This window comes from Sus scrofa, chromosome 12, assembly GCF_000003025.6.
Source record: "Sus scrofa isolate TJ Tabasco breed Duroc chromosome 12, Sscrofa11.1, whole genome shotgun sequence".
NCBI classification, from domain to species: domain Eukaryota; kingdom Metazoa; phylum Chordata; class Mammalia; order Artiodactyla; family Suidae; genus Sus; species Sus scrofa.
This window is the reverse complement of record NC_010454.4, coordinates 38,989,133-39,001,692: the sequence shown is the minus strand read 5'-3', so window position 1 is coordinate 39,001,692 and position 12,560 is coordinate 38,989,133. Positions and strand designations below refer to the sequence as shown.

At 44.4% G+C, this 12,560-nt stretch overlaps 1 protein-coding gene across 32 annotated transcripts in view; it reads left to right on the top strand.

Annotated features, from left to right (window-relative positions):
- Positions 1–12,560, top strand: part of SYNRG (synergin gamma) — a 95,302-nt gene that overhangs the window by 68,176 nt on the left and 14,566 nt on the right. For 13 of the 32 annotated variants that reach the window (XR_002337215.1, XM_021067372.1, XM_021067353.1 and 10 more), the window contains 5 exons: positions 603–1,058; positions 3,571–3,734; positions 4,511–4,564; positions 5,066–5,162; positions 9,293–9,441. Coding sequence is in view for 28 of the 32 variants with exons in the window: in XM_021067372.1 (XP_020923031.1) it covers positions 603–1,058; positions 3,571–3,734; positions 4,511–4,564; positions 5,066–5,162; positions 9,293–9,441 (920 nt within the window). In the remaining 4 variants the exon portion in view is untranslated. Of the gene's footprint in view, positions 1–464; positions 1,059–3,570; positions 3,735–4,510; positions 4,565–5,065; positions 5,163–9,292; positions 9,442–12,560 lie in introns of all 32 variants that reach the window. The other 19 variants (XR_002337216.1, XR_002337214.1, XM_021067344.1 and 16 more) reach the window with 2 other exon arrangements.

Here is a 12,560-nt window from a genome sequence, read left to right as displayed (position 1 = left end):
CGTTTAATCAGTTTGTCACATAACATTTCATATGACTATGCAAATGTTAAAAGGAACATTTTCCAGCAAAGTCAAAACAAAAGAGGCTTGTTTTAGGGCAGGGAATGTAGTAAATACATTTTAAAGTTTGTAAGTGAAGGGACAATTTTATTAAATGACTCTATTATTATATCAGTGTATATACGTGGGTGAATGAACCTATCTTTTTCTTGGAATTTTAATATCCAAAGAAAATGCCTCTTGTGTTACTAAATATAAATGCCAACTCAAGGCTATTGTGGGTTTTTAAAGAGCAGATTTTACAGCCCAGCTCCTTTCGGTTGAGTACAAGCTCTAAATTTAATCAACTCCAGCATCGCATAAAACTAATCGAATACATTAGACCTTGTGCTTCTGCAGAGCTTAGGGCTTTGTGCCTAAATCATGAGCTTGCCTCTAATTGTGGGGTCTTACTTCCCTTTCAGATATAGAGGACTTAAAACATGCTGCCTTTGGAACCTGCAGTAGCAATTTGGCAGTGAGCACACTTACGAGCTGTGACTGGTCAGACAGGGATGTTGCCTCTCAGGGCAGAAAACTCTTTCCATTTGTCCTCCCAGCAGGAAGTGGAGCCTCGCCAGCTGCCTCCGTCCTTCAAAAGAAAGAGACGTCCTTCGGCAGTTCCGAAAGCCTCACCGTGACATCCCTTTCCAAAGTCACGACCTTCGCAAGCGAGGACGCCCTTCCGGAGGCGACCTTTCCAGCCTTCGCCAATTTTAAAGAGGTGATTCCGCAGGCCGGCGAGCAAAAGGAGTATGAAAGCGCGGACTTCAAGGATTTCACCAGACAGGACCTGCCAGCAGCTGAGTGGAGCCAGGAGGCCGCGTGCCCAAGCCCAGCCTCCAGCAGCACTTCCCACGACACCCCCCGAGAGTGTGCCGATGACTTCGGAGAGTTTCAAAGTGAAAAGCCCAAGATCAGCAAGTTTGACTTCCTAGTGGCCAATTCACAAGGCAAAATGAAGTCCAGTGAGGAAATGATCCAAAGCGAGCTGGCAACCTTTGACCTTTCTGTTCAAGGTGAGTGGCTTTCAACGTAGAATTTACAGTTGTGGTTTCTTCCACTGCAGTACTGGATGTTTTTCTTAGGATAGGAAACTGGGGGAGTTCCCGTCGGGGTGCGGTGGAGGCGAATCCGACTAGGAACCATCATGGAGTTGTGGGTTCGATCCCTGGCCTTGCTCAGTGGGTTAGGGATCCGGCCCTGCCATGAGCTGTGGTGTAGGTTACAGACACAGCTCGGATCCTGCATTGCTGTGGCTGTGGCGTAGGCCTGCAGCCATAGCTCCAATTAGACCCCTAGCCTGGAAACCTCCATATGCCATGGGTGCGGCCCTCAAAAGACAAAAAAAAAAAAGAAAGAAAGAAAAGAAGAAACTAGGGCGTTCCCTGGTGGCCTAGCAGTTAAGGATCCAGCGTTGTCACTGCTGTGGTGTGGGTTCAGCCCCTGGTCAGGGGACATCCACATACCATGGGCATGGATTTAAAAAAAAGAATAAGTTGGTCCCTGGGTTAGCAGGAAATGGATTTTCCAGTGTTTAAAATCAGAGTCTATGACAGATAACTATTTTTTTAAAAGGTTTACCTTTATGTAAAATAAATAACAAGGACCTACTGTATAGCACAGGGAACTATACTCAATATTTTATAATAACCTATATGAGAAAAGAATCTGAAAAACAACATATATGTAATACGAATTACTTTACTATACATCTGAAACTAACACATTGTAAATCAACTATACTTCAATTAAAAAGAAAAAAAAAGGAGTTCCTATTGTGGCGCAGTGGTTAACGAATCCAACTAGGAACCATGAGGTTGTGGGTTCAGTCCCTGCCCTTGCTCGGTGGGTTAAGGATCTGGTGTTGCCGTGAGCTGTGGTGTAGGTTGCAGACGCGGCTTGGATCCAGCGTTGCTGTGGCTCTGGCGTAGGCCGGTGGCTACGGCTTTGATTCAACCCCTAGCCTGGGAACCTCCATATGCCACGGGAGCGGCCCAAGAAATAGCTAAAAAGACAAAAAAAAAAAAAAAAAGAAAAAAAGAAAAAAAAGGTTTCCTGAGACTCAACTGAAATTAAACCGTATCTCTCAGATTCGTGCTTTTGGGGCTAAAAGCAAGCATAGCACACAGTCTCTTGTTCATTTCTTGTTTTGCTTAGAGGTGTACTGTGTTACAGGAGCCAGAAAAATGGTTTGATCGCCTTGTGGGCAAATCGCTCTGCTCTTATTCCCTGGCTACATACTGTATCTTTTAATCCAGAGGCTGCAACATGATAGCTGGGGATCTAGGTCCGTTCTGCAGACCTGTGTTGATTGTTTGGTTTGTTTTTTGAGTTTGTTTTTTGTTTTTTTGTTTGTCTTTTTGTCTTTTAGGGCCTCACCAGCAGCACATGGAAGTTCCCAGGCTAGGGGTCAAATTGGAGCTTCAGCCGCCGGCCTGCGCCACAGCAACACCAGATCCGAGCCTCATCTGCAACCTACACCACAGCTCATGGCAGTGCCAGATCCTTAACCCACTGATCAAGACCAGAGATCAAACCCGCAACCTCATGGATGCTAGTCCGGTTCACCAACCACTGAGCCACGATGGGAACTCCTATTTTTTTTTTAATGTGTGAAGCAATCACCAATACATAAAAACCATGACACTTTACAACCTGAATTTCTAATTTTCTTGCAAAGTTGTGGCATCTGGCAGTACCAGGCCTGCATTCCTACCTCCTGACGGTCAGCTGGAGCTGAGTAGTGACAACCCCTCTCACAGATGAGCTGTGCTTGTCCCACTGTCACATTCCCACCACTTCCCTCTCCAGCCGAGCTACTTCACTCGTTTCCTTTGCCTGCCGCTCTCTGAAGGCGTTTGAGTTTGGCCCTTTTGCTTTACTCCTACCCTGACAGAAGGGCTCGTTGATTTCCCTTCGATTGAGAGGTGGAGGAAATCAGTGCAAGTCCCTAGCTAATGACTGGACAAGCAACACGCCTCTTACGCACTGATACTTAGAAAGATGCTTTAGTCCTCCACACTCCAGTAATGCTGTACCTGGAATTATGGAAGAAGAGTTCCCATTGTGGCCCAGCAAACCTACCTAGTGGGTTCAATCCCTGGCCTCGCTCAGTGGGTTAGGGATCCAGTGTTGCCGTGACCGACGGTGAAGGTCGCAAATGCGGCTCCGATCCCTGTGTCACTATAGCTTTAGCGTGGGCCAGCGGCTGCAGCTCTAATTCAACCCTTAGCCTGGGAACTTCCATATGCCTCGGGTGCAGCCCTAAAAAGTCAGAAAAGAAAAAAAGACGGAAGAATTGTCATTGCTCAGAGAAGCAATGGAGAAAATTAAAAGCAGGGAACTCAGCAAGAGAGGACAGGAAAGGGGTCAACATGTAACCTGCCAGACAGTCTGAAGGAGGGGTGTGTTTCCGAACACCCCCAGACACAAATGTCTAAAGAAGAGGGTGGCCTTGTCCTGGGAGCGCCTCTCCTTGCACGAGGCTGAGCAATCAGAACCTTTGACTGTGCTGTGCACGTCCCCCAGGATCACACAAGAGGAGTCTGAGCCTTGGCGATAAAGAAATAAGCCGTTCTTCTCCTTCCCCGGCTTTGGAGCAGCCTTTCAGAGACCGCTCCAACACTCTGAGCGAGAAGCCTGCCCTGCCTGTCATCCGCGACAAGTACAAAGACCTGACGGGGGAGGTGGAGGTGAGCCACTTGTCGTCCCCCGGGGCTAAGCACTGAGGCCCCCCCTCCAGAAAAAGTGCTTGTGGCTTTCACCTGGGGGGACAAGGGGCAGGGCGCCACAAGGCACCAGAGCAAAACACGGAATTAAGTCAGAGAATGGTGACAGTAGCCCTGGATGGAGATACCTCCCAGATGTGGCATCGCTGAAAGTAGCTAGTGACCCTAAAACTGGAATTAGTCGTGGGCCCTCACAGGGAGGGAGGTGTTGAAGGGAATTCTTGTTGAGCACGTGGACTTTCTCCTCTTAGCGGATGTGGTAAAACATCAAAATAGAGGAGAGAGGGAAAATGTTGTGGATCTTTGTTGCATGCTGCCTTTCTCCATCCGACACTCTCAGCACTCCTCCTGAGAGGAGACTTCTCATCACCTACACGGACACATGCATGCACCTGCACGTACACATGCACACAGCTTCCTAAGTGGAGCAGGAAGCCGGTGGTTTGATACTGGCTCTTGTGCTAGACACCTGCATGGAGGGTGCCTTTGAAGAAGCTTCTGCTATTGTAATTATATGTTACAATGAGGCAGCGTTTACACAGGGGCTCCACTATGAAACATTCCCCTCGGAGTCACCACAAGTCGTATGCTTGGAAGTTATGTTTATCAGGAATTAAAAATTGTCATTAGGGATAAACAGCGCTTGGACTAGAGTGATTTTAGTACTCTGAATTGACAGAAATCATAAATAGCATTCCCGGCTTAGCCATTTAACCCGGTTCTTTTTATACAATTGGCAGGAGAATGAGAGATACGCTTATGAATGGCAGCGGTGTCTAGGGAGCGCCCTGGAGGTGAGTATGGCACTTTCACATGCTCCACGGAAATGCCTCTTCTGTCATTTTGCCTTTCTGGTTTCTTTGGGCTGAAGGACAGAGGCAAACTCGCGGAGAGCCCTACCATGGCCTTGCGCAAAGAGAAGTGGTGTGAAAAGTCACACGTCTTAAATGAGGCTTCTGTCACATTTACAGTAGCAGACACAGCTCATTCGTCCACTGTGCCCTCTTCTGTTACTGTGTTTAAGAAGTAACAAAATGACATCATCGTCTCTGCCTAAATTAAAATAATATTTAAGCTGAAGAACCTCTATCTTGCCTCTTCCCCAAAAATGGAGGATTGTTTCTTCAATGTCAAAACTAAATGTTCGGATTTGTCTCAGCATAGTCCTCTACGTACATCAATCAGTCATGCTTTTTCACAACTCCCAGCGTTCCATCGGGTTTTCTACTAATAGTGTATTGATTTGTAAGGACCTTTCTTGACTATATAAGGTGATATGATTTCATTTCTTATAGGTCATTAAGAAGGCAAATGATACCTTAAACGGAATCAGTAGTAGTTCTGTATGCACAGAGGTAATTCAGTCAGCTCAAGGCATGGAGTATTTATTAGGTATGTTCTTTTATATTTGACTTATTCAAAATCATGACCCTTTGCAGTCTTTTCGGTTGTGCTGTGTTAAGTAGTTTAATCTAGATCTCTTAAGCCTCATATGATTTTACTAAGTAGCATCTACATCTGTAGATAAGACACTTAAGTCACAGACAAGAACAACTATTTGACTTAAGGTCTCTGGCCAGGTTTCCGAGTCCTTGTTATACATCTAATAGCAGCAGTATAAAATCATGTTACTGCTTTATCAAAGAGTCTGAACTAGATGAGGCAAATTATTGGAGAGTTCCCTTGCAGCATAGCGGTTCAGGGTCTGGTGTTGTCACTGCAGCAGCTCAGGTTGTTGCTGTGACATAGATTCAGTCCCTGTCCCAGGAACCGCCACATGCTGTGGGTACGGCCAAAAAAAAAAAAAAAAGAAGAAATTTAAATCATTGGCTCACCGAACAATTCTTGCCAAGCTCTGTTGAATTCTTCCTTTCTGCCCCTTCTGACAATCACAGCTTGCTTAACTTCCTGGCCACCTGCAGCTATCAAACACCTGAGTGCAACGTGAAACCTCGCTCTCCATCCAGTTCAGTGGTCCTCTCCTCCCCAAGCTCAGGCTTGTCCCGGGGCCAGAGCCACATGCACTGGGCCCTAGTCTTTTTCACATCTTTACTCAAATGTCACCTTCTGAGTGCTGTCTCCCTGGCCTCTACTCAAACCGTATCCCCTCTCCCCAGCCTGGCCCTTCCTTTCCCTGCTCCATTTTCTCCCTGGCCCTCTCACCTTTAAACATCTTCAATATTTTACTTACTCTTCTTATTTATTATCTGTCTCCCTCCACTAGAATGAGCCTCCAGGAAGGGAGGGGTTTGGGTCTGTTTTGCTCACTGCTGGGTCTCCACCACCTCGACCAGTGTCTGGCACCCAGGAGTCACTCGCAGATACTTGCTGGATGAGCGGCTGTGAAGGGACATGGGCTCTCCTTCACTCCTGCCACCTCGCCCTGGTTCCTCTTTCCTGCCCAGGCAGGCATAGTTCTGTTTCATTAACGAGATATTCACCTGGTAATGGGGCGCCTGTCTTTCCTTCTAGTTGTTTCCTCATATGAAAGATTGTCTTAGAACCCCCCTCACTTGGCTTAGAGTGGGCAGTAATTCCTGCCCTTTCTCTGGGGAAGGCAGGACAAGCCACAGTACTGTACACAGGCTGAGCACGTCCCAGCAAAGACCCCGGGGTTCTTCCATTCCTTTCTTAGAGAGGCTGGGGGAGGGAACATGCCTGGCTCCTGTTATCCTTATTGGAAGAGTTCAGCCATAACTCAGAGACCACAGGAAAAGAACCAGCCTGTGTCCTATTAGGTCTATAAAAGATACATGAAGCCACAGAGTTTGTAAATCTTTGGGCATTTGGAGGCGTGAGATATTCCTTGTTTGCAGGCATACCTCAGAGATATTGCAGGTTTGGTTCTAGACCACCACAGTAAAGCCAGTCACATGAATTTTTTGGTTTCCTGGTGAATAGAAAAGTTATGTTTACTCTATGCTGTAGTCTGAAGTGTGCAATAACTTTGTCTAAAAAAAACGTGCAGGAGTTCTCATAGTGGCTCCACGGAAACGAACCCGACTAGTATCCTTGAGGATGTGGGTTCCATCTCTGGCTTCGTTCAGTGGATCAGGGGTCTGGCATTGCTGCGAGCTGTGGTGTAGGTCACAGACTCAACTCAGATCCCCGTGTTGCTGTGGCTGTGGTGTAGGCCAGCAGCTGTAGCTCCAATTTGACCCCTAGCCTGAGAACCTCCATATGCCTCAGGTATGGCCCTAAAAAAAATGTTTTTAATTTAAAAATAAATTAATTAAATTAGGGGTTCCCGTCATGGTGCAGTGGTTAACGAATCCGACTAGGAACCATGAGGTTGCGGGTTCGATCCCTGGCCTTGCTCAGTAGGTTAACGATCCGGCGTTGCCGTGAGCTGTGGTGTAGGTTGCAGACGCGGCTCGGATCCCGCGTTGCTGTGGCTCTGGCATAGGCCAGTGGCTACAGCTCCGATTCGACCCCTAGCCGGGGAACCTCCGTGTGCCGCGGAAGCGGCCCAAGAAATAGCAAAAAGACAAAAAAAAAAAAAAAAAAAAGGAATCTTTCTGAGCAGTAGATCTTAACAATGGGCTTAAAATAGTCAGTAAACCATGCTGTAAACAGATGTGCTATTGTCCAGGCTTTGTTGTTCCACTTATATAGAACACAGGCAAAGTAGATTTAGCATGTAATTCCTAAGAATCTTAGGGTTTTTGCAGTGGTAAATGAGCACTGGCTTCAACTTAAAGTCACCAGGTGCATTCGTATCTAACACGAAAGGCAACCTGTCCTTTGACGCTTTGACGCCAGGCATTAACTTCTCTCTAGCTATGAAAGTCCTAGGTGCATCTTCAGTACAAAGCAGCTTCACCCACACTGAAAATCTGTTGTGTGGTGTCGCCACCTTCATTAATGACCTTAGCTATATCTCCTGGATGACTTGCTGCAGTTTCCACAGAGCACTTGCTGCTTCACCTTGCACTTTGATGTTATGAAGACAGCTTCAGCTTCTTTCCTTGAACCTCCTGAATCAACCTCTGCCAGCTTTAAGCTTTTCTGCTGTTTTCTCACTTCTCACAGCCTTCATAGAGTCGAAGAGAGTTAGGGCCTTCCTCTGGATTAGGAGAATGTTGTGGCTGGTTTGATCTTCTATCCAAGCCACTAAAATGTCCTCCATACCAGCAACAGGCTGTTTTTCTTTCTTATCATTCGTGTGTCCACTGGAGTAGCACTCCTTATTTCCGTCAAGAACTTGTCCTTTGCATTCACAGCTTGGCAAACTGTGTGGTACAAGAGGCCTAGCTTTCAGCCTGTCATGGCTTTTGCTATGCCTTCCTCACTACGCTCAATCATTTCTAGCTGTGTGTGTGTGTGTGTGTGTGTGTGTGTGTGTGTGTGTGTGTGTGTGTGTGTGTGTGTGTGTGTGTGTGTGTGTGTGTGTGTCTTTTAAGGGCTGCACCCATGGCATATGGAAGTTCCCAGGCTAGGGGTCAAATCAGAGCTGTAGCTGCTGGCCTACACCACAGCCACAGCCATGCCAGATCGGAGCCATGTCTGTGACCTACACCACAGCTCTCGGCAACCCTGGATCCTTAACCCACTGAGCGAGGCCAGGGATCAAACCCTCATCCTCATGGATACCAGTTGAGCCACGACAGGATCTCCAATCATTTCTAACTTTTGATTTGCAATGAGAGACGTAAGACTCTTCCTTTCATTCAACACTTAGGAGGCCAGTGTTGGGCTATTAATTGGCCTAATTTCAAGAGTACTGTGTCTCAAGGAATAGGGAGGCCCAAGGAGAAGGAGAGTGACAGGAATGGCAGGTCAGTAGAACAGTCAGAACACATGCTGTGTGGTTTGTGGCACCCCAAAACGACTACCCTGGTACCATCAAATAGTGTGAGAGTTAACCAAAATGTGACAGAGACACAAAGTGAGCAAATGCTGTTGGGAAAAATGGTGCTGATAGATTTGCTTCACACCTTCAATTTGTTTAAAAAAAAAATATATATATATGTATATATATATATATAAGCAAAATAAAGTGAAGCATAATAAAGTGAAGTGTGCCTATACTTTGTGGTGATACTGACATTTGCATTCTTTTAAACTGTAAATATTTCCATGTTCATTGAGTTTAATGGTATTTCCCAAATTCAAACAGATGGACTCTTAAAGAAGCTAGAATAAAATAGCTAATACTTGCTTCATGTCTGCTGTTCTAATAAGCCTTTTACAGTATTAACCCATTTAATGCCTTCAGCCATCCTTTGAGGAGGTACTATTATTATCCCAGTTTTACAGATTAGGAAACTTAAGCACAGAGAGGTTATGCAGCCGAGCTGAGATTCAAATCCGGGCAGTGTCGCTCTAGGGTCCATGTCCTTACCAGTGAGTTTACACTTGAGCGTTAAGCATTGATTGGTCGCAAGGAAGAATATGTTCACCTCTTTCCGGGTACAGTCCCTCTTTCCACCCAGTGTATCAGCCAGCAGTAAGGCTGCCTTGTCTTGCTGGCCTTTCTCTCCGCTTCCAGCACCTAACTCTCTCCTCTCTCACCCTGTCAGGTGTTGTTGAGGTGTACAGGGTAACCAAGCGAGTGGAGCTGGGGATAAAAGCCACTGCAGTGTGCAGTGAGAAACTCCAGCAGCTGCTAAAGGACATCGATAAAGTATGGAATAACCTAATCGGCTTCATGTCACTCGCCACACTCACGGTAAGCCCATGAGACAATCAGCAGCTGTCTTCCTTCCGGAGACCTAAGCCGTAAAGCTGAGCGTGTGTTCCTATGATGGCACTTGTTGGAGGCGAAGGGGCCTCCTGTATCCTGTTATGTTAAAGGAAGGCGATAACATTTGTGCTGTTCATTGAAGAGTACCAGGTTGGGGAGTTCCCACTGTGGTGCAGTGGATTAAGAATCCAACTGAAGCGGCTCAGGTCACTGGGGAGGCACAGGTTTGATTCCCTGCTCGGTACAGAAGGTTAAAGGATCAGGCGTCACTGCAGCTGTGGCCTAAGTTCCAGCTGTGGCTTGGATTCATTCCCTGGCCTAGGAACTTCCATACACCGTGGTGTAGCCATTAAGAAAAGCAAAAACAAAAACAGTCCCAGATTGGCTTCTGGATAGCTCCCAGGCCCGTTGTACCTAAATAAAAGAGAATGCAGGAAAACGTTCTCTATCTACATCCTACTCCATTCACATGTATGTGTATGCATGTCTTGCAAAGCATTGGTTTGAGTTTCTTCCTTCGCATTTCTAGTTTTTTCTGTCCTCATGTATGTCCTTCTACAAAACGATATGATGAAAACATTAATTCAGAAAGATGCATGCATATAGAAGTTCCCCTGTGACACAGCAGGTTAAGGACCTGGCATTGTTGCAGCTGTGGCACAGGTCACAACTGTGGCTCGGGTTCAATCCCTGGCCCATCTGGGAATTTCCACATGCTGCAGGTGTGGCCAAAAAAAAAGTTACATTCAAAAGAAAAGATAAAAATAAAAGAAAAAATAGTTAAAATTAACAAAAAGATGCACACACCCCAGTGTTCTTAGCAGCACTATTTACAGTTGCCAAGGTACAGAAGCTGTCTAAGTGTCCATCAACAGATGAATGAATAAAGATGGAATATTACTCACCCTTAAAAAATGAAATTTTGCTGTTTGCAACAACATGAATGGACTTGGAGGTTATCACATCAAGTGAAATAAGTCAGAGAAAGACAAATACTGTATGATAGCACTTTTATGTGGACTATAAAAAAATACACAAACCAGTGAATGTGACAAAAAAAGAAGACTCACAGATATAGAGAACAAACTAGTGGTTACTAGTAGGGAGAGGGGCAACATAGGGATAGGGAATTTAAAGTTACAAACTACTGTGTATAAAATAAGTAAGCTACAAGGATGTAATGTGTAATACAGGGAATGTAGCCACTATTTTATAATTATTATAAGTGGAATATAACCTTTTAAAATTGAGAATCACTATAAATGATTTATAGAATCACTATAAATGATTTATGATTTATTTACAACTATAAATCTGAAACATATAATATTGTATACCAACTATATCTCAACATGAAATTTTTTTGGAGTTCCTGTTGTGACTCGGTAACAAACCCAACTAGTATCCATAAGGATGCAGGTTTGATCCCTGGCTTCACTCAGTGGGTTAAGGATCCGGCATTGCCGTGAGCTGTGTTGTAGGTTGCAGAAGCAGCTTGGATCCCACATTGCTGTGACTGTGGCATAGGCTGACAGCTCCAGCTCCAGTTCGACCCCTAGCCTGGGTGCAGCCCTAAAAAGACAAAAAAAAAAAAAAAAAAAAAAAAAAATTTTTAACCTAAGTAAAACGAAAAACTGTATGATATATCATGTTGCTATCCTGTGGTTCATTTAGCCTTTATACTTTCTGAGAATCTTAGATTATTTTCATTTTTTTCTGTTATGAATAGTTTTACTCTGAATATCATTAAAAAATAGAAACAATCATTTTCTCCAAGTGGACTTGAGAGGTCAGTGTGTGTGGTTGCACATGTACACGTGTGCCTGCGTGTCGTTGTCATTACACGTGTTACATGACTTTCCAGGGAGCTGGGGGCTGGTTAACAGTGCTACCAGCAATATATAAGTATGTATTTCTTCATGTTGTGTTCTACCTTTGTCAGTTTCTTAATTTAGCAAGTGTGTAAATGACTCTCTGAAAGTGTTTTTAATTTTTTTCATTTCCTGAGTCTATTCAATGTCCCAAATGATAATTTCCTATTTTTGTTTCCTTTATGTGTGGAATGATCATCTCTCTCTTTTGACCTTTTGACCATTTATTCACTGAAATATCATTGACCATATGTAGTTCATATTTGTAATAGATTTATACACACATGTGTGTGCTTATAAGATTATATCAGTTATTTTTTCCCTCTTCTGTTTCTTCCCCCTTTTTGTATTTCATGGGGCAAAACTATTTTATTTTTATATATTCATATTTACTCAGTTTGTCTCTGCTAATACCCTTTGTTGCACAATAGTCAAATGTATCTTCCTGCCGCAGCTGGACTGCATTTGCTATTCCATTTTCTTTCTTTTTTCCCTCACCCTTAACTGCATGGCCCATCTGAAATAGCAGCCAGTTCTTGTTGCGCTGCACTGATAGTCAGGTGGGTTCCCAGCCCTCCCAATGGCATGTCTTCAAAGGCAAATCCTCTCACCATTATGTTGCTTCTGGTTTGTCATATTAAGTTCTTCAAGAGTCGAAATCATTTCCAGGATCTCTATTTTGTTCCCTTGGGCCATTTTTCAATTTATAACCTTACATCATACAGTTTGGGTAATTATTTTTTAAAAATACTGTTGTGCCCAATACGATAAGAAATGAAGTATAAATATATGAAAAGAAGTGATGAAATTATGTTTATTTAGTGATAAGGAATACTTCTAGAAATCTGAATTCAAGAGGTTAAGTTTAATGAGTTTGGCAAAAATTCATAGTTTTTTACATAGTGACAAAATATATTAAAAATGAAAAACTCACTTTTAACGTAGTGTATCATTTATGCCCTTATCATTTCTGAGTGCATAGCTTCAGTAACTGGTTCATTTTTTACCCACTATCAGACAGTTCTTTCCAAAAAGTAATCTGATGGTGTCCATTTACAGCCCACTTCAAAGCCTGCGGGGACTTTCCATGGTCTTCAGAGTCAAGCGTAAACTCCTTAGTGGCGTGTGTAAGGTCCCTTCCTTCGCTTGGGCTGCCTTGGCCTCTCCTTCCCGGTTCGACTCCTCTCTTTTCCCCGGTCTCAGTGTCATTTTCCCAGAAGTCACCAGGCGCCC